At 36.5% G+C, this 25527-nt stretch overlaps 4 protein-coding genes across 9 annotated transcripts; 1 reads left to right on the top strand and 3 right to left on the bottom strand.

The window, feature by feature from the left end:
* Positions 1-772: 772 nt before the first annotated feature.
* On the bottom strand, positions 773-3098 carry LOC111467417 (transcription factor CSA-like). Of its 2 annotated transcripts, none has more exons than XM_023112302.1 (3): positions 2437-3098; positions 1871-2332; positions 773-1240 (listed from the first exon to the last, which is right to left on the bottom strand). In XM_023112302.1, the coding sequence occupies exons 1-3, from the start codon at positions 2807-2809 to the stop codon at positions 996-998; spliced, it is 1080 nt and encodes a 359-aa protein (XP_022968070.1). In that variant the 5' UTR covers positions 2810-3098; the 3' UTR covers positions 773-995. The 2 variants fall into 2 exon arrangements, with proteins under 2 accessions (XP_022968070.1, XP_022968071.1); XM_023112303.1 differs by having other exon boundaries at positions 773-1222.
* A 3084-nt stretch (positions 3099-6182) lies between these two features.
* Positions 6183-20523, bottom strand: LOC111467427 (expansin-A1-like). 2 transcript variants are annotated; one of them, XR_002714553.1, is made up of 5 exons: positions 20437-20523; positions 20165-20296; positions 19754-20066; positions 18521-19067; positions 6183-6249 (listed from the first exon to the last, which is right to left on the bottom strand). XR_002714553.1 is itself a non-coding variant. In XM_023112323.1 (4 exons), exons 2-4 carry the CDS (start codon positions 20292-20294, stop codon positions 18764-18766), a joined length of 747 nt encoding a protein of 248 aa, XP_022968091.1. In that variant the 5' UTR covers positions 20295-20296; positions 20437-20523; the 3' UTR covers positions 18198-18763. The 2 variants fall into 2 exon arrangements, 1 of the variants encoding a protein (XP_022968091.1); XM_023112323.1 differs by lacking the exon at positions 6183-6249 and having other exon boundaries at positions 18198-19067.
* Positions 6653-11453, bottom strand: LOC111467425 (transcription termination factor MTEF1, chloroplastic). 2 transcript variants are annotated; one of them, XM_023112318.1, is made up of 4 exons: positions 10438-11453; positions 8390-8696; positions 8238-8313; positions 6653-8048 (listed from the first exon to the last, which is right to left on the bottom strand). In XM_023112318.1, the coding sequence occupies exon 1, from the start codon at positions 11360-11362 to the stop codon at positions 10439-10441; it is 924 nt and encodes a 307-aa protein (XP_022968086.1). In that variant the 5' UTR covers positions 11363-11453; the 3' UTR covers positions 6653-8048; positions 8238-8313; positions 8390-8696; position 10438. The 2 variants fall into 2 exon arrangements, with proteins under 2 accessions (XP_022968086.1, XP_022968085.1); XM_023112317.1 differs by having other exon boundaries at positions 8428-8696.
* On the top strand, positions 12475-17099 carry LOC111467422 (agamous-like MADS-box protein AGL30). 3 transcript variants are annotated; one of them, XM_023112312.1, is made up of 11 exons: positions 12475-12869; positions 13578-13634; positions 14564-14582; positions 14698-14762; positions 14854-14866; positions 14944-15005; positions 15095-15191; positions 15355-15402; positions 15712-15845; positions 16008-16350; positions 16697-17099. In XM_023112312.1, the coding sequence occupies exons 1-10, from the start codon at positions 12685-12687 to the stop codon at positions 16348-16350; spliced, it is 1023 nt and encodes a 340-aa protein (XP_022968080.1). In that variant the 5' UTR covers positions 12475-12684; the 3' UTR covers positions 16697-17099. The 3 variants fall into 3 exon arrangements, with proteins under 3 accessions (XP_022968080.1, XP_022968081.1, XP_022968079.1); XM_023112313.1 differs by having other exon boundaries at positions 14851-14866; positions 15718-15845; XM_023112311.1 differs by having other exon boundaries at positions 14851-14866.
* Positions 20524-25527: the final 5004 nt, after the last annotated feature.

The following is a 25527-nucleotide window of genomic DNA, read 5'->3' as shown; positions in this document are numbered from 1 at the left end:
CAAACAAAAGGGTAGTTTTGTATTTTTGTAGAGTTCTTATGGAGAATCTTTCACTTTTGAATAATGGTCGATTAGCTCATCCAAAAATTATTTAAATTTTATCAATGCTAGGTTTTCACACGCTTATAAGAAAAGAGGGCGTGCGGCAATCATCGGTTGGGGAGAAGTTTTCATATTCTTATAAGGATCACTTGGGAAAAGAGGGGGCCAGTATCCTCCCTAGTACTGCCCTAACTTCTGTTACCGTTTGTAACCGTCTAAACCCAACACTAGCCTATATTATTTATTATTTGTAACTACTTAAATCCAACACTAGCATATATTGTTGTCTTTGAGCTTTCCTTTCCGTATTTCCCCTCAAGATTTTGAAACTCCTAAGGAGAGGTTTTCACATTCTTATGAGAAATAGTTTGTTCCCTTCTTTAACTGATATATTGTCTCACACTCACCTTCATAAGAAATAATTTGTTACCCTCTCCAACTAGCGGTTCAAACTTTCATCCCTATAAATTTTTTATGGTTGGATTACTCACTCAAAGTTTATTTTCAAGGTCAAGCTTCCCACTTTGGTAGACAAAACTAGTCGATATATAGAACGGTTCTTCCTTTCTTCTTCGTCATTAAGATGTTTTAAGAGTATTTTAGTTCAACAAATATAGAAGATGTCAAATTTTCGTTATCATAAAAGATAATAACGACGTTAAACATTTAACAAAGCTCCAATCAATCTATCCATGTTAAAATTGATGTTGAAGACACTATTTTGGGCAATGAAAGCTGCGTAGCTGATTGCCAGAAGTTTCTTGACTTGAAAGGCATAAAACAGTACACGTCGAGGAGATTAAGGATAACAAAAGAAAGTAACCTTAATAAGGAAAACAAAGCTCGAAGAACATTTAGGATAATATCATATGTTCCACCACTCTGTACGGTTGGTTCCATATTCTTCAGTTACCTCTCTAATCCTTTGAAATCCCATCTGAGATTCACCCTCTTCATGTGGCTCCAACCCCAAGAAAGTCGATAAATGGTGGTGCTTGTTTTGTTGTCTCCGCCGTTACTGATGAAGATCCACCTCTTAGAACGTGAGATGTGGCCGTTTGTGAGCCGCCTACGCCGTCGTTTGATGCTAACGCCGCCGTGTTATATGGCTGGTATTGGTGGTGGCTGCGTGGTTCCACAAATCCATGGCCTGTTCCTTCCCAAAATCTGCTCTTGGGATCTGCACACACCATCAAACCTTCAAACATTGGATAAGACAAGAGAGTTGGAGCATCGCTGGAAGAGAGTTCTACGTTGGAATTAAGAAAATAATCATAGATTTATAAGTAAATAATGCATTTCTATTGATACGGAACTTTTTTGGAGAAGCCTAAAGCAAAACCACGACAATATCATATTATTACGAGGATCTAAGACCTTTCAGAGAAGCCCAAAGCAAAATAATGAGAGTTTATGCTCAAAGTGGATAATATAATACTATTGTTGAGATCAATGATTCCTAACATGGTATCAGAGTCATGCCCTTAATTTAATCATGTCAGTAGAATCTTCGTAAGTCGAACAAAGAAATTCCTAGTCTCGAAGGTGCTCGAAGGTATAGTCAAAAGTGACTCATGTGTTGAACAAGAGATGAACTTTGTTCGAGGGCTTTAGAAAAAGAAATCAAGCCTCAATTAAGGGGAGACTATTTGAGAGCTACATAGACCTCAAGAGAGACTCTATGATATACTATACTTTATTCGATGGGAGGATTAATAAGAGAGAGTCCCACTGATATGAAGCCTTATGAGAAAGCCCAATGCAAAGTCACTAGAGCTTATATTCAAAATAGACAATATCATAACTTCAATCTAATCGAACAACAAACCTGGAAGAACATTCAGAGTTGAAAGCGGAGAACATGAGCTGAAGAAGGGTTGATTAAGCCTATGATGACTGTTCATTGATTCTCCTCCACCAGTGGCCATTTGGGTTAAAAAGCCATAATCAACAGCACCAAAAGGAGAACGAGCTGTCGGGTGCCGGTTGTCTTGTTCATTGGGAAGGACAAGAAAACTCAAATCTTCTTCCATTTTTCTGTAAACAGATTGGTTCAGCTTCCTCCTTCTATATGAACGAGACTGCTCTCTATATTTCCTCGCCATTATAACATGCCAATGATTCTTCACAGCGTTATCCGTTCTTCCCGGAAAAAGCCTTGCAATCATCGCCCATTTGTTCCCATATATCCTATGAGCCTGCATTAGCCTCTCTTCTTCTTCCTCACTAAACACCCGTCTATTAATCCTGGGATCTAATTGGTTAAACCATCGCAGTCGACAGCTCTTCCCTGCATAACCCAAAACAGAGAAATTGAGTAACTATTTCTTATAAGGACGTGGAAATCTATGTCAAATCGACGCGTTTAAAAGAAAATAGTTTTGGGAATCTTACCGGATCTTCCCTCGAGCTTCTCCGCGATGAGGTTCCAGTTTTGGGGGCCATAAAGGGCTACAAGCTCTCTCAGTTTGGTGTCCTCAGCAGGCCTCCAATGGCCTCTAGCACAGAGCCTAGACTGAGCCCCACTGGCTTTATTTAAGGGCTCGTTCATGTTTTCAACAAAACCATCACTGAAATCAGTCTCTGAGCTTCTAGTCATGGACTCACATGAAAATGGGAAGTTCCAAAAACCTCTCCCATTTTCAAGAACTTCAGAACTCTCTTGAGAAGAAGAAACAATGGCACGGTTAAGATCAAGCTTCAAACTTTCCTCAACCCCAACCCCAAAATCATCATGATCATCATGATCATCATCCAACATGCCCATTTTAGTGGCTTTAGGACAAGAAAGTTTGCATCTTTTTCAGATTTATAGGGCAAAAACTTGAAATGATGATGAGAATGAGGATCAATAAGAAATGGGTTGGAAAGAAATGGAATATTGCAGTGTACGAAGAAGGGGAAACTTTAGAGGAGGGTAAACAGTAACAATAAGTGTTGTTTTCAAGCTGATTTAAGAGAAGACAAGAACATGAACATGCTGACGAACTTCAAGTTTGGATTTATTTGGCTTGATTTTGGTTTTTGATCTGTTGAATTCTTGATATTAAACTTGTAAAGGGAAAAAAAGGTGAAATTTATAGGACCCTTTGTGTCAAACATGATGGAGATATTAATAATATTAATGTGTACGGATATATTTCTATTTATGAATGTCTGAAAAGTCAGTGGAGAAATCAAACCAAACAAATCTTATGCATCTTTCTTTGTCCAATCTGAATGCCTTCATAACTGCTAGGAATTTAATAAGAAATTGAAATGGAACTGTTCTACGCTATCATATCAACAAAATAGCAGATGAACTTAATGGGGTGGGGAAGGGGTTTCTCTTTTGAATGATTAGGATGTTTCTTTGAAACAAGAAAACTAAGGTTGTGTGTGTGTGTCTCTTCATTTTCAAGGGGCGTTTGGCTCCGATTTTGATGGAGTGGACTACGATACGTTTGCGTCTATTTCGTCCACATATTTCATAATATCATGAGTACGCAACTATGTCTATCTACTTCGACACGTTGATCATTTGAGTTTGCACATTTGTCGATGAACCTCATATTTATTTCATTCATTCCATATCTTCCTCGCTCTCATGTTCATGTTCATGTTCATGTCATTTAATTGAGATATATAATACATTTCTATAATTACATGTGAGATTCTACCCCGTTTGAGAGAGGAATGAAGTATTCTTTGTAAGGATGTGGAAAATTTGGAAACATCTTAACAGACGCGTTTTAAAATTGTGAAGCTAACAGAAATATGTAACATGCTAAAGCGGACAATATCTAGTAGCGGTAAACTTGAGCTGCTACAAATGATATCAAAGCTAGATATTGGGTTGTGTGCTAGCGAGGACACTAGGTGGTTGGAGAGGAGAACGAAACATTCCTTATGAAGGTATAGAAACTTCTCCCTAATATATGCTTTTTAAAACTGTGAGACTAATAGTAAACCATATCTACTAGCAGTGGACTTGGACTGCTATAAATGATATCAGAGCCGAACATTAGGCGGTATGCTAGTGAGGACACTGGGTCTCCTAGGGGAGTGGATTATGAGATACCACATTGATTGGAGAGAGGAACGAAACTTTTCTTATAAGGATGTATAAAACTCACATTAACCTACGCATTTTAAAATCACGAAACTGCTAAGAATTCTTAGCGGTTTAGTTTTAGTTTGAGGGGATGGCTGTCCCTGGTAGGCTATTGGTTATGGTAGGCATTTCAGAAACCAACAAACACAGTTATATAGAGAGAGATAGTTTTGAGTTTGACACCTTAGTTATTAGAATACACAGACACCCAGCCTGCTAAATGCTGCCCTGCCTGCCTCCTACAGCTGAGAAACATTGTCTATCACACTCAAGATTGAACTTCGAGGAGGCTGTAGAGAATGTTTCAAACGGACTTTGCATGCTTATACCAAAGATAAAAATTCTTTGAAACATAATAGTTTTCGATACCTTCGTAAATCTATCAACTTTAAAGTGTTTGAATCCTAGTACCTCCAAGCGAGGAAGGGTGTTAAGATCAAGCTTTTGTCCTTCCTACAGCATTCAATTGACGTGGGTGGATAAGGAGAGTTTAATGATGTAATAGCTCAAACCTATCGTCGGTATATATTGTCCTCTTTAAACTTTCTTTTTTAGGTTTCCTCCCAAAATTTTTAATACGTGTCTACGAGAAAGGGGTTTTCATACTCTTATAAAGAATGTTTTGTTCCCTTCTCCAACCGATGTGGGATCTCACAATCCGCCCCTCTTTCGGGGCCCATTGTCCTCATTGGCACTCATTCATCTCTCCAATCGATGTGGGATCTCACAATTCACCATCCTTTAGAGCCTAATGTCCTCATTAACACTCATTTCTCTCCAATCGATGTGAGATCTCATAATCCATCCCCCTTCAGGACACAATGTTCTCGTTGGTACACCGCCCCATGTCTACTCTCTTTGTGGCTCAGCGTCCTCACTGGCCGGTGTGTGGCTCTGATATCATTGTAACAACTTAATTTCACGGCTAGCAAATATTGAACTCAAGATAAAATATATTTCATTTCACTCTACAATTAACGTGGGATCTCACCCTATTCGGAGTTAAAAGAGGGGCCAAACTAGAAAACCAGTAAAAGAAAGGGGAAAGAAAAGGTAGAGTTTTTGATGTTAAGGAATGTACCTGAAAATTACATGAATGGCTTCAGGCTTACATCTGCAACAGTATTGAAACAAACAAACTTGGAAGCATAAATTAGAGAGTGATCTTCTTTCTTGTTCTCTCTTTATTATTATTATCTCATTGGGAATCCCGAAATCAGACGTTTCATTCATTTCATTGTTTGGCATTGTTTGGCACAGTGTATCAGGAATGTACTATCAACTGTGACAATGGAGTGAACAGTAATGGTCAAGAAAGGGAGGTTTGAACAACAACTACTAACCAAACAACACACTATCTCCATTAATGACTTATCAAACTCTCTGACCCAAACATCTCACACTCATGCTTCTTCATCTGCCCTTCCTTCCTAAACCATCTACCAATCTGATTTTGTAGCACTGGATATCTATACTCCATTTGGCTTTATACACAAAACCAAAATCCCCTTTCAGGTACTTTTCAACTTTGCTTCTTTTAGGATCATAAAAGAACACCCCTTTTACTCTTCTTGCCTTCATGGTTTGGTTTTACTCCCTAACAAGCCAACCAAAACAAAAAGGGAAAAAAAAAGAGATTTCATGAGATTTTGAGTTAATGGTTACGGTACCAAATAAAAAGCACCCTACCCTTTTCTTTGGAAGTACTCCTTTTATTGACAGTACCCTCCCAATGAGCTGGTATCACTGTGCTTACGCTTTGTTATGGGTCAAGTACTCTCGAGGTATACTAAACATGTTTTTGAAGAGATCAATCACATTTACAAATTGGGAGATCACATATCGGTTGGAGAAGATAACGAAGCACTCTTTATAAGAGTGTGGAAACCTCTTCTTAGTATATGTGTTTTAAAATTGTGAAGCTGAAGGCGATAGGTAACGGGCCAAAGTGGACAATGTCTACTAGCTGTGAGCTTGAACCGTTACAAATGGCATCAGAGCCAAACATCAGACATTGTGCTAGTGAGGACGATGAGCTCCCAAGGGGGGTGGATTGTGAGATCTCACAACGGTTGGAGAGGGAAACGAAACATTCCTCATAAGGGTGTGGAAATCTCTCCTTAACAGACGTGTTTTAAAATCATGAGGCTAACAGTGATACGTAACGGACCAAAACAAATAATATCTGCTAGTGGTAAACTTGAATTGTTACAAATGATATCAGATCCAATCAACAGACGGTGAGAGACATTGGTTGGAGTAAGACTAGACCTTCTCTATGGTAGACACGTTTTGAAACTTCAAGAGAGAGCCCCAAAGAAAAAAAGACAATAACTGACTTCAACGAGTAAGAGCTAGAAAAAATTAGAGGGGTTTTCTTTTAAAGAAAAAAGTCAGACAAATGTGGGGTGGAGATTGGAGAATCAGTCTTAAAGATGATAATAAAAGCTTCCTTCATTGAGCTATATTCAGCTTTAAAAAAGGGATTCTCTTAGTTTATGAAGGATTCAATAAGTATAACAAAAGAAAGCTGCCTGTTTGAACTGTATTATGGGATAATCACAGTAATTTGCATTCATCAATGAACGTATTTAGAAAAAGTGACAATGATTTGAAAAGGTTTGTTTTCGTGTAGGGTGCAGTCAGACAAAGGACAGAAGGAAGAAGCAGAAAATGAAGGCAATGTTGACAAGTAAAACTGTGCAACAGTATTGCTCAACGCCTAAATTTCCCCCCTTCGTTAACTTACTTCCTTTCTGGTCTGGTCTGATGTGCACCAAAACAACGAAAAAAGGTCTTAAAATTTCTTTGGAGGTTAAGTTTTTGGCATTTGTTTCTTTCTTCTGCCAATCCCACGTGCGGCATTTCTTGCCCTACAGAACTGACCCTCTGACAGCTTCCTAATAGCAGAATTATTGTGACTTTTGACAGCTTACCTGAACAAGCAAACTTAGGATCCCCTTCTCACACACTTGTGCAAACACTCTGTCCTCTTCATTCTCTTCTCTCCCTTTCTCATCATGAACAACAAGACCCAAAACTATCAGCCAAATCTTATGGCTTTCCAGGTGGTGAAACTTTGGAATTTTCATCAACTTAGATCATACAAATAATGTCATCAAGTTATGACAGCAATTCAGACTGGGTTATGTTATAATGTAATGCTGACAGAAAAACCTCATTTGTTTTGGCTTCTTCCTAGAAAGAAAAATGAGGAACCCCATCAACATGGCAGTGCCAACTAACCTTCTTCAACCCCAAATGGCCAGCAGAGGAGCAAAGGGTAGCTATGAGCCTGAAAATGAGTCTGTAATTAAAGAATTTGGCAAGGAAATGGCCCACAATATAAATGAGATTCGGTTGGGTTTGCTCCCTTGAAGGATCCGGAATGGAAACTAATGGTAGTGGCGAAGGGTACTCTTCAATGCAGAAAACAAACAAATAACAAATACCCAAGACCAAAATCACTTCCATTTCAACGCCTGATGTATAAACTAAGCTAGTGATATCAAATGCACAATATAAGTGTAACCAACTTAACTTCTGCAGAACATTCGTTCTCCTGTGAATCAGATCTGTGTTAGAGACAAGCAGCCAGACCGGATCCATAATGTATGAATACTGTGTAGAGACAGAATTAAATGAAGACCATGAATTTCAAATCAAAATTCATCTCATCCTTCGAGGGTGAATGATTAAAGAATGGGACAGGATCCCCTCTCTCTCTGTGTCTGAGCAAATTGATTGTAGGAAGAAAAAAAAGGGTCTAGAGGGTGACGACTGCAGACCCCAATTTGCATTTGCTGTCCCGAGAAACAGAGAAAGAGATAGGCCCTCTCCAACTGTACCCTTCAAAATCTGCCATGTAATGGACAACGTACCCTGTAATCTGAACTGCGACATTGATGCATCTCTGCAACAAGAAACCGGGTTGCTCGGCTCATGTTTCAACAACCAAATGAATCATCACGCAGTATGAAATCTCTCATTATTTCTAACTTTGGTGGAACAATATCTTGTTCCATTTTCCCACTAACTTTCTTCCACTAGAAATAAAATTTCTTGTCCAACATTAATGAGCCAGAGATTGGCATTGCCTTACCATTGGATTTGGGGGTTCACCCGTCCCTTTCTTCCTTAAAGTTTGAGCCTTTAGCAAATCCAACGACATGTTCTTTCTGATGAATTTCAAACAATGACCAAGGTATTATAATATAAAAGTTGAGAGTTCTTGTAATGATAACAGGAAATTACATTTCAGATGTGATGATGTGATTTGCAATGGGGCCAACCTTGCAAGTCTCTCAAACCAACCAACTACGGTAGTCAGGGACTGCATTGCATCAACAAATGGTGGTAATTGCGGACGTGTTGAGGCTTTGTATTTTGCGTATTCTCTGTTCAAACAGCAAACATTCTGACTGATGATCTCACTCAAGATGGGTACAATCTTGCAAATAACTCCAACCAAGTTAAATAGTGAAGGCCTGCATTAACAGATGAACATGGTGCAATGGCTGCTCCTGTCGATTGAGCTGTAAGATCATTTCAATCACAGTTCCTGCACGAAGGAAGGAAAAAGTTGACATAAACTAACACCAGCGATATTCATCCAGGATTTCATATAGCAGCACGTGTGTGTGGGACAGATGGGGATTCCAGTTCAAAAATAGTAGAAACAATAATAGATATTTGGAGGCAATGCAAACTTTTTCTTCACCCCATCTACTTGACTATGACCATCTGATTAATTCCCACTCAAAATAAACAGTCCAAGCTCACCGCTAACAGATATTATTCTCTTTGGATTTTCTCTCTTGAGTTTTCCCTTAAGGTTTTTGGTTTTTAAAACGCGTCTACGAGAGAGAGGTTTCTACACCTTTATAAAGAATTTTTCATTCCCTTCTCCAACAGATCAGGAATCTCACACAAAACATGTTGAACTTCATTACGAAGCAAAAAAAACAATAAATGAAAAGCACAAGAGACCCACAAGGAGTATAAAGATCCATATATTTTAGTTGTTGCAAGTGAAGCATCGTCTACTAAATCACCGTTGCCAGACAGCTCATAAGAAGCATCAAATAAGTGAAAGGCCTATTATCAAATAAGTTGCATACAACCATGTGTACCACTTAATTAAACACAGGCATTGTAAATTGTATATACAAAATATCATTTTTATCTCAATACCAAGATGCCAGGACTACAAGTTTTAGCATTTGAAGAACCACAGGTCCTTGTGGTATGTAGAATCTAATCCATTTGGTGAAAACACTGCATACGGTGTCAATCCCACAATTAAAAAGTTGTCCAAAAGAGTCGTTAAACAAGATGCGTTGGTATCATTGAAAATAGGATTCATCGAACATTTGCGAAAGGTAATCATCACTGTCCCAAATGATACTTCTAAAATTATAAATTACTAGTACTAAAGGACTTGGTTGTATAAACAAATCCTATTCACGTAAGCTTGTTCTAAGATTACAAATTCTTTAGATTCAAAGTCCTAGTTAAACATGGTGAGCTAGAGGTACCGATGCTGGAGCATCAATCAAGATCTTGTATCATAAAAACATCAACATTCCCAACTTAGGAAGTGCTTCGGTTGGTCTGTCTCTATCAAAGAATTAAGCGCGGGAGACTTGGCTAACAGAAGATCATAGATCATACTTCTTTCTCATTTGCTTTTCCAAAAAAATTAGAGGTTTTTAAAGTAATAGCACAGATTTTGTCTTTACCATGAAGACGGAAAGAGTACCTTGACACCCAGTTGAACCTCATACCTAACTTCTTTCTACCGGAAAGGTTGGCCCCTCCCTTGGAAACGAGAAGGATAAGGGACTTGGTCGCCAATCTAAGACTTTGACGAACAAAATCGTCAAAGAAGTCCAAATGCCAACTACCTATAAATGGATTATGTGAATTATTACTGGCTGCAGCAACATGAAACATGCGCATAGCTTACTAATACCACTTGAAAGTTAACTCCATAGCTACACTACGAATCAATTGATGGACTCGCTATCATCCATAATTCAACGTAGTTGTCGACAGTAAGAAGCCACTGGTTCTAAGTCATCGTTGTTCAAGTCCAGCCAAACTCACTTCTATATTGCAGAGAGCCATAAGCAAGGAAATCAAGTGAAATACTTTCAATTTTAACAAAGACAGAAGATTCTATAATTACTTTTCTAGAATGTACAGTGAAAATACACTATTATAGACGTATAGTTTCATAAATAATCACATCCGAAGAAACTATGAAGAAACTATGAAACTAAAAGAAGCAAGTAACTCACTTCAACCATCTGCCGTCGACGACTGCAGACGCATTTCTAACAGCCTTGCAGTGAACTCCCCATCACTAACCTTCAGCATTTTCGACAAAGAAAGTGACAATCCATGCTCAACTAATAAACGATGACGCGGCTTAATCTTTCTCTCCAAACTAAACGAAAAATATTGCGGAAACCTTCTCAATTCCGATAAATCACCCTTCATGTCTCCTAAGAAATAATCCACTTTAGGAACCAAATTGTTTTGAATGCTATAAGTCAACAACGCCGGAGACCTTAATACCATATTAACCACATCCTTGTGCGATAAGCCCAAATTTTCTAGGTACTGAATCTTGGGCAGAAGCGTATGTTCAACGCTCGAGACCAGTAGCAATGTCGTCTGGGACGTGATGGCATTCAACCCAACGAAACCTAGGTCGCGCAAGAACTTCAACGCAGGTCGCAATTGAAGGTCCAAGTCGGAGACGAGAAGTCTAGGACATCGAACTATGGATTTCCGAATGTCGGGAAATGGAATTTGAACCTCATTAAGAAGGAAATCGAAGATGGGGTAAAGATCATAGTCCGGGTCTGAAGTGAGAAGCTGAGGGTACATGTCGAGGACGCGGCCGACTGCAGAGAGCTCGAGTCCCATGGAAGAGAGACAGACCTCGACGGACTTGACGGCGGAGAGAGTGGCGGAGCGAGAATCGGGGTTTTCACGGAATGCTTTCCGGAAATCGACATGAAGGTGATTCTCGAGGTAGAGTATCTTCTGCCGGAAATGAAGGCCGGCGTCGGAATGGTCGGAGAATTGGGAATTGAGGGAAATGGTGAACCGAGGTTTTCTGAAATTGGGGTTTCTCATAGGGTTAAGAGATGGGGTTGAGGACCGAGGAAAGAGGAAGCGATTGCATGGAGGAAGATTTTGGACTCTGCTTATCATTTCAGACACCGAAGATTTGTTTCCTGTGGAGGAAGACGATGAAGAAGAGAAGTGGACCAGATGTTTTATTTTACTTAAAAAGCTTATTTCTTTAAAACTGTATTGATAATGTTTTATAAAATTACCGGAAAATAAATAAATTGGTAAATTATAGTTTTGGCTCATAAAATTTATATACAGTATTTTTTTGGTCAATAAAATTTTAAACTATGGAGATTTGAAAAATAATTTTAAATGTTATTTAAACATATTTGACTATTTTCTATTTTTTATTTGTTTTTTTAATTAGAAATCCAAATATGTTTGATAACTATTTACCATTTTTGCTTATTGCTTATTGAAAAAAAGTCATTTATTTGATATATTATATTATTAATATATAATTTTCATGTGTTGGAGAGGAGAATGAAACATTTGGGGTGTAGAAACCTCTCTCAATAGACGCGTTTTAAAATGGGCCAAAGCGGACAATATTGTGAGCTTGAATTTTTCACATTTGATGGGCCTGTGAAAACGTTGGGCTCCTTAGAGGTGGATTGTGAAATCTCATGTTGGTTGAAGAGGGGAACGAAACGTTCTTTGATCCCATATTGATATATTGGTGGGAGAGGGTAATGAAAAGTAGATTCCTCAATCCCACATTGGTACATTGGTCGGAGAGTGTAACGAAGTATTCCCTACTCCCAGATTGGTATTGGTTGCGAAGATTAGGTGGGAGAGGGTGAGGGAGAAGATCGAGAGGTTGGTACGGGCAACTAGCATGCTTAAAAAATGAATTTTCTCCATTTTTTTTTACGAAACCCTAATTTTTTAACCACTAAATTCGAACGAAATCTTTCCGTAGAAGATAAAAATTAAACTAACCTAAACATAATCCATCTATTAAAAATAAAAATACAATTTACTCAAAGATTAGAGGTTTATAATTCACCCAGAGTGTTTAATTGAATAATGTGAAAACTAAAAGGAAACGAGGAAGCATAATCTTGTTGCCTCAACGGTAAATGTGTATGCTGTTAAAATAAAATTAATTGGTAACCGTACACAATTTAGTGGTTAAAAACGGCTGGTAATTTTCCACCGCAAATTATTATCAACATGTGGTTAATACCTTCTTGCTCATCGCATCTCGTAAACAGAACCCATCAATTTTGTAACAGAACGGAAAAGAGATACAACAAACCCTATCTCCATCGGAAGAAGATCGCGGGGGGTTTTGGTACAATGCAATTGGAAATTCGTGGTGAAAACGAAAAGCCGATTCCAAAGGAATGTTTATTGCAGAGTGAGAAGAGGAAGAGAAGGATGATGGTTTGTGAAGAATGGGGAGAGTAAAGCTCAAGATCAAGAGGCTGGACAATACAAATGGCCGCCAAGCAACTTTCGCCAAAAGAAAGCACGGTATCATCAAGAAAGCTAATGAGTTATCCATTTTATGCGATATTGATATTATTCTTCTCATGTTTTCGCCGACTGGAAAACCTTCTCTCTGCTCTGGAAAGCGCAGGTATGCTTTTCCGTTTTAAGAAATTTCAATTTCTTTTTATGTAAATCCGGATCGTGAATAATGTATTTGCATTACCGTAATGAGATTAACGTAGTGCTGGATCATGAATGAGTAGAATAGTTGAGATTAACTTAGCATTGGATCGTGAATGAGTAGAATGGTTGAGATTAACTTAGCATTGGATCGTGAATGAGTAGAATGGTTGAGATTAACTTAGCATTGGATCGTGAATGAGTAGAATTGTTGAGATTAACTTAGCATTGGATCGTGAATGAGTAGAATGGTTGAGATTAGCTTAGCATTGGATCGTAAATGTATAGAATGGTTGAGATTAGCTTAGCATTGGATCGTGAATGAGCAGAATGGTTGAGATTAACTTAGTGAATGAGCAGAATGGTTGAGATTAACTTAGTGAATGAGCAAAATGGTTGAGATTAACTTAGGATCATGAATGAGCAAAATGGTTGAGATTAACTTAGGATCATGAATGAGCAAAATGGTTGAAATTAACTTAGGATCATGAATGAGTAGAATGGTTGAGATTAACTCAGTATTGGATCATGAATGATGAATGCATGGGATCATGAAAGAATAGAATGGTTGAGATTAACTTAGCTGGATGATGAATGGGTAGAATAGTTGTAATTGATTGTTCTTCAATACATTCATAATTTGAATTCTTCTCTTTTTCCCTTCTTGTTTTTGCAGCATTGAAGAAGTGATCGCTAAGTTTGCTCAACAAACTCCCCAGGAAAGAGCCAAAAGGTAGGATCGAAGCCTTGTAGTTTGTACCATCATTTAAATTGCACATTTCTTCTACCATGGTTTATCTTTTTCATTATCTTTTATAAATATATAAACAAAGTATATAAAATACGTGGAGATTCAAATTCTAGTTAACAAAAATATAAATAATAACTAATTTCGAGCTGTTTTTATTGATTTGAAATCATAATATCAACATTAACATCAATATATTATTGACCAAAAAGTTGGAGGATTAAAAAAAAAAAAAAAGTTCTTAAAAAAATTAATGGATTTTGTTAATTTTATTTTATTTTCAATTGTGTGTTAATATGAAATGTCTCATTTATTGATATCTGAATGTTAAAAGAAATTTAGTGATTTTTTTTTTTTTTTTAATGTAAGGGTGTTATTTGAAAAAAAATAAAAAAAAAGTTGTATTTTGTGTTTTAGTATTTTCAACTATATAATTGGTCAAATGGTGTTAACCATAAAAGAATTTTTATTACGAACTAGTTAATTTATGAACAATTTTATCATATAATTTAGAAGGTATATATTTAAATCAATTTTATGCATTTAAATTTAACAAAAAATAAAATAATTTTGTTACAAAAACAATTTTTAAGAATAAATCCATCAAGGGGATATGGATTAAATGGATATAAAAATATAAAATATAGTCATAATTATTATCTAAAAAATTATATATGTGATTGAAGTTTATTTGAGCGTAGCTCTATCGTTTCCTTCCACTCGGCATTCAAACAAGGAAAATATATAATTTAACCTCGATCCCTTTTGAAGAACACTTTTTTATACGATTTGAAAATAGTTTTGAATCACTTAAATAGTGATAATAGTTGAGCAATTCATCTGAGCATCAAACATACAACTTTTGATAGGATTCATAATTGGCCACTGACATGTGTTCTCTCTGATTGGATCAGGAAATTGGAAAGCCTTGAAGTAAGTAATTTCACAATCAATTTCACTTGATTCTTTCCCCCTTTTACAGAAATCAAAATTCCAATACATACTTATCTCCATTATGCGTTTCGTCAATTTCTTTTGAATCTTCTAGGCACTGCGGAAGACTTTTAAGAAATTGGACCACGATGTCAACATACAAGATTTCCTTGGGACAAGGTACAATACACTCTGGTTAGCCTCATGGAGTTCATAATTGCGCAACAATCTTTTGATATATTTTCGTTTGTTTTTCTTTTTGTTTCAGTAGCCAAACGATTGAGGTACACACACCTTTGGACTAGCTTTATTGGTATGTACGATTTGTTTAGAACTCGTTGTTGATGATCAATAATGGCAGGATTTGGCTGGCCAAGCAAAGTTCTTACGGACTCAACTTTCTGAAGTACATCAGAGATTAAGGTCAATGGCCGCAAATCTTTTGAATCTAGTTTGTTAAGTTAACTTTTTGCTGTTCCCAAATTTTGTATTTTCTTGTTTATTCTCTGCAGCTTTTGGGGTAATCCTGAAAAGATCAACAACGTCGATCATTTGGCCCAAATGGAGGATTCGTTGAGAGAATCACTTAATCAAGTTCGAGTGCACAAGGTATCAATCATTTCATTTCTGTTGTGGTTGGTGCTGGAGAACAATCCTTTGAATTATAGCAATTTAATTAAATTCCTGTTTTCTCTACATACTACACTGTTCCTTCTTGTTTAGGGTTTTGTATACTGGAATCTTATAATAAAAATTTCACTTATTTTGGCAGGAAAATCTACAGAAGCATCCTCCAGTGCCACTAGAGTTCGCTAATCAGGTGAAGAATGCCTCGACTAGCTCGGATATTATCAAGAGTATATATAAAAGTCCTAACTAATCAGCTCAAGTTTGTGGGTTTTTAGTAATTATGGTATTAAATTAGAAAGGAAGTCGTGCTTAAGTTTCTTCCTGACCCCATTAGTATTGTGGTCGCTTATGGCTTTTCGTTCTAAGCTACACACTTACAAGCGAGTCGGGAGAGCATTAGGAATATAATAAAAATTCTGACCTATCAACTAATATATCCTTTTAGTTCGGTGGTAGTTTTCGCTACTTCAAAGATTTTGTAAAATTACTTTGATTGCAGATGCAGGATGGAATGCATCTTCCTTTCGATATGAGTGTTGAGCAACAGCTTCAACAACTCCAACACTACTCTTGGATTCCCAGTGATGCTCAAAATATAGTGTTACATGATGATCCCAACTTCGCTCCCCATAGGTAAGAATGAATCAACTATGTGTAACTTTGTGATTAGACTAAAAGCAGTGCAAGGAAGTGGAAGAAACTAGATAATTGTTTATATTACTGTATGAATGAGCTTGTAACGTGATAATATTACAGAAAACTACTATTGAATATATTGTCTTTTCTTTCTCTTAGGGATGTGGAGTGCTCTGCAAGTTCCTCTTTTGCTAGTTACCCTGGTTATTTCGGCACGGGTAGAAGTCCTGAGATTTCGAACTCTGGACACGAGAATGGCGTCCTCCCTGAACTAACCAGAACAGAACCTCTAAGGCCCCAGCTAGGAGGGCAAAATTCCTACATGTCTTATAATGTCAACTTTTTTAATGACCCGAGATTTCAACCAGCAGCAGAGATGAAACTACCAGTAAATCCTGTAGATTATCGTGTTAATGGGAACTACGACACCGCCCAACTCAATTGGGCTTCTTCTTCTGGCCCTTGTGCTGTTTCATTGCTAGACGATCACTTATTTCCATAAGTAAGCTTGCCCTTTTAAACTGCTTTTATTATCAGCACAATGTTTTTGAAGACTATTTGTTGTTTAGAGCATTTAAAGACTAACACTTCTTTTTCATTCAATCTCTTAATGCGTCAAATTTCTCATTCTTAGCCGAACATTATACTAAAGCACATATTTTGGAAAATCAAGGCTTTGTGTGTACTGTTATATAATCATCCTTGAAAACAACTTGTCTGATGTATGATAGAAATCAAAAGTTTGTTCTGCTTTCTTAGTGAATGAGTGAAGGATATGAACTTTGTGGAAAGCTAGTGAGTGTTTCATTTCTTGCAGCAACTGACTGAAACTTATGAATTACATACAGTTATAGCAATGGTGGAAAAGTTGATTGTGGAGGTGTCATAGAATACAGGAAGAAGAAGCCTAGCCTAATATACACACAATTTCAGAACTACAACCCTCTCGAGGCTGTCACCAGGCGGGCGAAGGAGGAGGCTCGGTGCTTACTCTCTCCATGAAATGATCTTTCAAGGAGTTGTTTTTTGCTTTATCCTTGTCTATCTTTTTGGCAGCTAAGGTACTGTCTTTCATTTGCTCCCGCTGACATGGAGCTGTAAATAAACATAGCAACATCATAGCATACAAGTTATAGTTAAATGTCTTCTTCAGCTCTCCAGTTAGCTGAAACAAATCCAAAATGTTTAGTAACTTATCCGTCCTATGTGATGAAGGCCATCAATAAGCAAAACATTTTTTGATTTCGTTTCTTTTATTGAATTACCACACTATCTTTGCAGACTAAGTTTTTTTTATGTTTTTTATGACTGTTGTATCGCTGACATCAAAATGTTTTAATACCCAATTGTTGTAGTGGAAGCAAAATGCACTCACAATCCACAAATAGAAATTAAACAGAGACAGATTTATATGATTTTGATAGAAGAAATTCTCTTGCATCCATGGTTCATAGACCAAAATATTTGAAGTATATCTCTCAATTGTCTCTTAGCAAATACAAAATGACAATGACTTCTACCCTATCTCTGAAAGAGGCATAACAATACTAATTTTCACACATGAACCATGCAAATACTAGCTTGGCTCATTATTGCTGAGATAATGGTCTACTTCACATTCACCGTGCACTGCATGCTATTATTGATAGACAAAAGAATCATGGTATGCACTTCCGTGTACTAGCTAAAGCGTTTACGTCTGTCTGGTGGAGACCATATTCACTTGGTACTGTAGTAGGTTAACTTGAAGGGGAAAGAGACATCACTTTAGGCTTTGTTGATTTACCACGCGATGATTTTGTTGAAAAAGGTCGAAGCTATTTATTTCACCCAAGATTGGATCTCTTTACTCGGTGTTCTGCCAGTGGTATTCACGTTTGGCATATGCCTGCTCTACCCGAGATTTTTGGAGATGATTCTGTACTACAATTCGGTGGAGGATCTTTGGGGCACCCTTGGGGTAATGCACCAGGTGCCGTAGCTAACCGAGTAACTCTAGAAGCATGTGTACAAGCTCGTAATGAGGGACGTGATCTTGCTCGTGAGGGTAATGACCAAATAAATGAGAGTTATGAACCAAACAATTCAGTGAGTGAATATGGATTAGAACTTTTCTAAGTTCTAATTTTGTACCGCACAAAAACCTTGAACCGACCCTCTGAACTCCATGAAGATGAAAGATAAGAACAGCAATACAAGTTCTATTACACCAAAAGGTCCAAGGCTATGATACCAAACAATTGGGATTAGATTTTAGAGACATTCACATAGCAATGGACAAGGTGACTTGAAATTTTATTTAGGGGCAGTTGTGAAGAAAGAATAACAGAGGAAGGCAGACTGAATTCATTAATACAAATAAACAGAGTAACAGAACTTTCATTACTTGAGGATACTGAACATTTACACTTTCAGCAACCAATAATACAAGAAAACACAAGTAGCCCAGCAGAAAGCTGGTTAATGATTACAATGAACTCCCAATGGTTACAACTAAGATGCAGGCGGGTGGTTAAAGCCCACCTCTGCCAACTTTTGCTTCATTACAGCAAAAGTCAGGGTAAAAAATCACAATAAGTTGCCAGTTGAGCACCCATTCAATGCTGCAATTTGAATCGACTCCTAGTCGGTTGAAGAGAAGAACAAAACATTCTTTATAAGGGTGTAGAAACCTCTTCTTAGTCGACGCGTTTTATAACTGTGAGGCAAACGGCGATACGTAACAGGTCAAAGCGGACAATATCTGCCAGCGATGGGCTGGATTATGACAAATCAAAATGATAAAAAAGAGCCCTTTCCTCATTTTTTGACTCAAGCACTCCTATATATCTACTACTCAGTATACTTTAAGGTAAACGAAAAGAAGAAAGAATAAGAAAAGTCATAAGCTTATTTTATCTAGAGAAGGTAATGAATTAGAATTGAGCACCACTGTAAGTCTGTCCAAAGGACCAGCGGGCTGGGACAACGTTGTTGGAAATGACTGTCCGGCCGTCGCTGGTGGTGACCTTGAAGGACAGGCTTTGGCCATTGAGGAAGCTGTTGCTCTGCCAGTTCTGTCCCCAATTCCTTGACATTGCTTGCCAACCGGTTCTTGAACCTTTGATGGAAACTGCATGAACATCACCAGCACCACCCACGTTTGTGATGAGCACCAAGTTGAAGTAGGAGTGGCCATTGATGGTGAACCTTATCCCTCCCCTTCTCCTGCAGGGTACCCTACAAAAACAAACAAACCCACCAACCCTGTTAAGTGAAATGTGTGAGGAGACCCAAACATAAAAGGTATGGAAACATCTTCCATGCAGACAAGTTTTAAAAAAATTTGAGGAAAAATCCAAAAGAACAAATATCTGTTAGTTTGTAGGCTTGAGTTGTTATAAATGATATCAGAGCCAGACACTGGAGAATGTGCCAGCAAGGAGGTTGAGCTCCGAGGAGGGTGAACATGAGGCAATGTGCCAACAAGGACGCTGGGCCCTAAAGAAGGTAGATTTGGTGGGGTCACGCATCGATTGGAGAAAGGAACGAGGTCTAACGAGAACGCTAGGCCTAAAGGGGGTGGATGATGAGGATTGTGAGATCCTACATCGGTTGGAGAGGAGAATGAAACATCATAAGGGGTGTGGAAACGTCTCCCTAGTCGACATGTTTTAAAAATCTTGAAGAAAGCTCGAAATGAAAATCTCAAAGAGACAATATATATTAGCAGTGTGTTTAGAAACCTTGAGGGAAAGTTAAAAAAAATACAATATTTATTAGCTGTGAGTTTAGAAACCTTGAGTCAAAGTCGGAAAGAAAAAGTCCAAATAGGACAATATCGGTTAGCTGGTGAGCTTGAGTCCTTACAAGATGCCACCTTAAAACACACCCCTGCACTTTTAAATTCAGTTTTCATGGTTTACCTTCTGTAGGCAACCTGCACAATTCCTGCTTTGTACTGAGCAATGTGTTGGTAGACAGGCTGAGAGAGATCAAAGTGCTGCAATGGAGGATTGCACCACCCTCCAGCGTTGTTGGGTAGGGCACTATTTGGAGGGCAGAAATTGGTGGCTGTGACCACAATGGAGCCTGGTAGGCACCATTTACGGCCACTGGTGCACCTAATCTCATAACAAGAACCACAGCTCAACCCATTGTTGAACAGAGCCGTACTCAAAGCAGCCGTGTTTGTTCCATATCCTTGACTGTACAAGTTGCCATACCCACAAGCCCCACCTGCACAAAATTTCAGCCATGTTTCACATTGCCCGCCAACTGTTTGTAAAAAGTCCTCAGAGAACTAACTATTAAGTAATGGCTGTTTTGGAGCATACCCATTGTCCCAGAAGCATCACTCCCACCATAGAAGGTAGCTTGAGCGCCCCTCCACCCTCCACCTGCATAGGCATCAACAGATGAAACTATGGCATAGAAGCCTGCCAAAAACAAAAGAACAGAACCCATTCCTGCAAAACAGAAAGTTCAAATTTCATTCAGCAAATCTTCTACTTCAATTTTTTCCCATTTTCAAACGAACATTATTGCCCATTTTCACTACAGAGAGAGAGAGAGAGAGAGAGAGAGAGAGAGAAGGCAAGATGATTACCAGAAGAAATAATGTGAGGCAGATGAGTGAGCAAAATGGGAGAGTTTTGAAGGCAATATATAGCAATTTTGAGGGACAATGGGGCCTACAACCGCTGGGGTTCAAAAAGGAAGAGACTTGAAAAATAAAAGAGGTTTTTGCAAGCATTAAAGGGTGGTTTGAGGGACCAAAACGTGTGGTTTAGGAGGCTTTGGAAGTGAGATATCCAAGTGGGGCAAGGCGGTTCCTGCTCTTTTGGCTAATGAATTTTCCATAGCCATGTGCAACCAAGCATCTCCTCCCCCCTCTTTTTGGCCTTTGCCCCTATCTCCCTTTCTTTTCGTTGTTTATTTCTTCAATATGTCTGCTTCACACATTTCAATATTATGATTCTATGTCTCTTCCATGTCAATCTTTTTGGGTATTAAAGGAGAATAATTTGCGTCCACCTCTCCTTTACAACTCGTTCCATCCTTTGCAGTTTGCAGTTCAATTGAACCCTACAACTCGTTCCATCGTTTATAGTTTGCATTTCGATTCAACCCTACAATTCATTGCATTGTTTGTAGTTTACAGCTCGATTAAACCCTACAACTCGTTCCACTGTTCGTAGTTTGCAGTTCGATTGTACCCTACAACTCATTTCACTGTTTGTAGTTTGCAGTTCGATTGTACCCTACAACTCGTTTCACTGTTTGTAGTTTGCAATTCGATTGTACCCTACAACTCGTTGCACTGTTCATATTTTATAATTCGATTCAACCCTACAACTTGTTACATCATTCGTAGTTTGCAGTTTGATTAAACCCATTGTTGCATCTTTCTTACTTTACCGTTTGATTCAACCCTCCAACTCGTTGCATCGTTCGTAGTTTGCAGTTTGATTCAACCCTACAACTCATTGCGTTGTTTGTAGTTAAACCCATTGTTGCATCTTTATTAGATATGGTTTAAAATTCAAAAACCTATAAGACATAACCACATAACCATCCATTCTTAAGAATTTATCGAACATACTTTGATGGAAAAAAATCAAATAATGCATTAAATATTTATAAAATAAAAAATAAATAAACTTTGTAAAGAAAGGAGCCCACATACAGTTGAAGTATATTCTATGGTTAGAGGGTCCATATTTATATCAAAGTTAAAAGAATAATAATAATAAATAATTAAATAAAAAGATATATTTGGATAGCACATGGCTGACGACATATTTTAGCTGTCTTCTACCAACATTTTGTGGGGTTTTTTCTTTCTCTCCATTAATATAATCACGATTTATAATCCCGATTCGACACCTAATGACCTCTGCACCTCTTGATTCATTTATGTACCTTTCCTTTATTCGGGTGTCACAAAGGTTTATTACACTTTGAAATGACTATAAATAAACGATAAAAGAAGATTGAAACAACTTGTTCGTTAAACTTCTACGTCGTTTGACTTGTCGACCAGTTCTCAAGAATTTATGGGCTGACGAGCCTCCAAGATAAAGGGTCGACACTACTAACCAAACCAAGCTCGTTCAATTTGTTCACGTTATTCAAGGTCTAATGTAGTTAGGAGGATTTTAGAAGTAATCATGATTGATTAATGTTAAATGAAGGATTCTTCACTAATCTCAGACTTAATCCAACATATATTATTTTTTGGGACATAATTTGACCTTTAATTCTTAATTTCCTCAAATACGTACAAAATTGAAGCCAGTCAACTCCACGTGGCTGGTCAAACTTTTAATTGTTTATCCTTAAAAACTTCAATATTTTGGTTCTTGACTGTTCCACACCTGTCTATCTTAAATAATTGTTTTCCCCAAATATTCAAATATTCAATTTCAAAAATTAAAAATATAATTTTGCAATGTTATTGTTATAATTTATTTATTTATTTCTCTCTATACAAATATTATAATTTATTAATTGAAACTTTATAATATAGTTATAATTTATTGAACGCTATACACGTGACATAAATACATTAAATTTTATAAAAATATCTCGATTGATTAATATATAGTCTACGTAACTTAATTGTTAGGTTATAGACTATATAGTAGGCTTGATTTCGTGTTCGTGAAATTTAAATTTTATGCATTATACCCAATTTATTAATTTTCTTAAAATTTAAATTTTGACGGTGTCATTATAGAGCTACAATTATTTCAAAATTTAAACCCAACATAAATTCTTACTGAAATGATGCAAATTTTGGTAATAAAAACATGGGCAATAATTCAATTTTATAAAATAAATTTCTTTGGTCCACGCTATTTTTGCCTAGAATTTATAGAGCGGAGAAATTTAAATTGTCTATAACTAGCTATAACGAGCCATCGTGAACGTTTGAAAAGTTTCATCTTTTATAACTTGCTCGATGTATTTAGAAATATGATCGTGATTGTTTAAAAATGTGTGATAGAAGAGAGCTCTAGCTTTGGACGATGACACGACCTATATGTGTAATTTAAGATCTATGATGTTCAAGTCAATAATTGAGCCCGATGGTAGATATCGAGAACAAGAAATAAGTGTTTTGGACGTACTTTTGTATCTACTTGTCGTACTATAAGATAGTTTATAAAACATCGTCACAGATTCTATGGCATTAAGTATAATAAACATTATAAGATTAAACTATTACTTAATCGAATGATTATGAGCAAAGATCAAATTTTAGCATTCTCAACCATCGACCGGCCTGTATGGAACAATAATTATGTCGGTAATTGATCCTCATGGGGTTATGGTCGTGGCTTACCCTATGGGAGTTTACCATGTGGGCTCCAAGCTTAGTCGATACTCGTGGCAGTTGGCTTCTCAAAGTCGATCGACGTTTTCTAAATTTGTTTCTCGATCTTTAAGCTTTTATTCTCGATGGCTTTCGACGGGGTCGATAATTTCACACCTACGGTTACAAATAGTTAGCATGAAATGTGTAAATTTTTATTAAATTAGTTATAGCGTTGTAGTGTAAGGTTTTCTTTATAATAATATAAATATATTTATATATAAAATAATAATAACTTTATGTACCGACAAATGTGGTCCCCGGGTGGCTATTCATTTAAATAATTCATTATATATTATAGTTCTTAACAAATTTATTTCTTTAGAAATAAGAAAAAAAAAATTATAATGTAATTATTCATACCTTCATATATGAAAATAGTCAATTCATAACTTTAATATTTTCTAAAATGTTAAATTAATGAAATATTAGCAAGAAAATCTAAATAAAAAAAATTATATTCTCTTCTTCTCTTACTTTTCTCGAAAAAAAAATTATAAAAAACAAGTGAAAATATATATATTTTTATTGATAAAGTTTCATTATCTTTATAATTATTTTTCCTTTATGAGTTTTTTTTTTATTTTATTTTTGAATTATGATTTTATAAAATAAATAATAGTATGGTTGTTACATCGATTTTCTTATATTTAATTTTAACAAATTTTTTTAAAATAATTTTAAAATTCAAGAATATAATGAAATTTTTTAAAGTTTAAGGATATAATTAAAATCTAAAAAAATGAAAAATCGAGAAGTATTTTATTTATTATTTTCTCCCTCTCTTGTTCTTTTTTAATTAAAATAAAAAAAAAAGTAATAAACGAAAAATAATTACCAAAAAGAAAAGAATTAATTCCTTCTTTGAAGAGAAAAAAAATGATTAAACATGAGAATCATTAGTCTTTATATATATTAAAAAATGAATAAGCCTATGACCCAAAATATATAAAATAAAATTTTGTAAAATAAAAAATAAAAGAAAATAAAAGGGATGCTTTACACCACATCAAGCTTACACAGTCAAATTCTTTGGTATTTATATAGCAAAAGGCAAAATAAAAGTAAATAAATAAAGAAAATAATAATAAAAATAAAAAATAAAAGTCCATCATGAATGTGATGCTGTAAGGCACTCACCCAAAAATGCTTATCCATTCCTTTTCAAATAGACTACGACATTCTCCTGAGATATTGTGAGATCTCACCTCGATTGGAGAGAGGAATGAAACATTTATGGAGAAACCTCTCCCCAGTAAATACGACAATAATACAGACAATTTCTACTAACAATAATCTTAAACTGTTACAAATGATATCGGAGTCAAAAAGATAAGAAGCGTGCCTGCGAAGACACGTTCTAAACCAGTGAAATCGAGAACCAAAGTAGATAAACTTTTGAGTGATTAATCGATAATATTTGGGATAAGGGATTGGATTGAGAGAGGTTGAATGGAGAGGAGAGGGGCAACCCACATGCTCGTCTACCTTCTTTTCATGCTTTTGCTGGATCTCAATATATAATCTTTTCACTTTCTCATAATTACCGACAAATTCCCTTTTAAACTCATTTTTCTTCCTTCTATTCAAAGTGATCGTTCGAAAGAGTAAGAACGAGGATGATCAAAATTTCAATTTAGAAAGAAAAAGACTGATTAGTCAACTAAAACAACGGAGGAACTCCTTGATATGAAGATCCCGTTTGGCCAATTATAAGAGTACTAAATGCATGCTAGTGCACTAAGAAAGAAGTAGGAGCAAAATCAATATTGTCTCATTTCAAAATCACTCTCAAACGGTTTATCACATTAATGGATGTCATTTTCTTAATTTATGTAATCATCATCACCTTCCTCCATAGTCGATACGGGACCCTTCATCACATTCCTAGATGCTTGAAAACAATCTAGGCAATCGTTGAGTGGGTTATGTGCGACAGCCTAAGTCCACCATTAGCAAATATTAATCGCATTGATTCGTTACGTATCATTGTTAGCTTCACGATTTTAAACCACATCTACTAGGGAGAGATTCCCACACCCTCATAAGAAATGTTTAATTTTTCTCCAATCGATGTGGGATCTCGCAATCTATCTTCCTCTAATCCCACTGAGCTGAAAGACATAAAAAAATGTGTCGTATCTGAAAAAATATGAGCTAGAAAAGCATGATAATAATAATCTCCGCAAGTCCTTAAGCCTCAAATAGTCAAATCATTCAAGACTTTAGTTTATAGGTCTTAGGGTTTGAAACTTTTATGGCTATGTTCTTCAGTATCTGCTGGTATCTCAATCACAAAACAAAAAAAAAAAAAAAAAA

Source organism: Cucurbita maxima, unplaced genomic scaffold (assembly GCF_002738345.1).
Source record: "Cucurbita maxima cultivar Rimu unplaced genomic scaffold, Cmax_1.0 Cma_Scf00034, whole genome shotgun sequence".
Taxonomy (NCBI): domain Eukaryota; kingdom Viridiplantae; phylum Streptophyta; class Magnoliopsida; order Cucurbitales; family Cucurbitaceae; genus Cucurbita; species Cucurbita maxima.
This window is presented reverse-complemented; position numbering and strand designations above follow the sequence as displayed.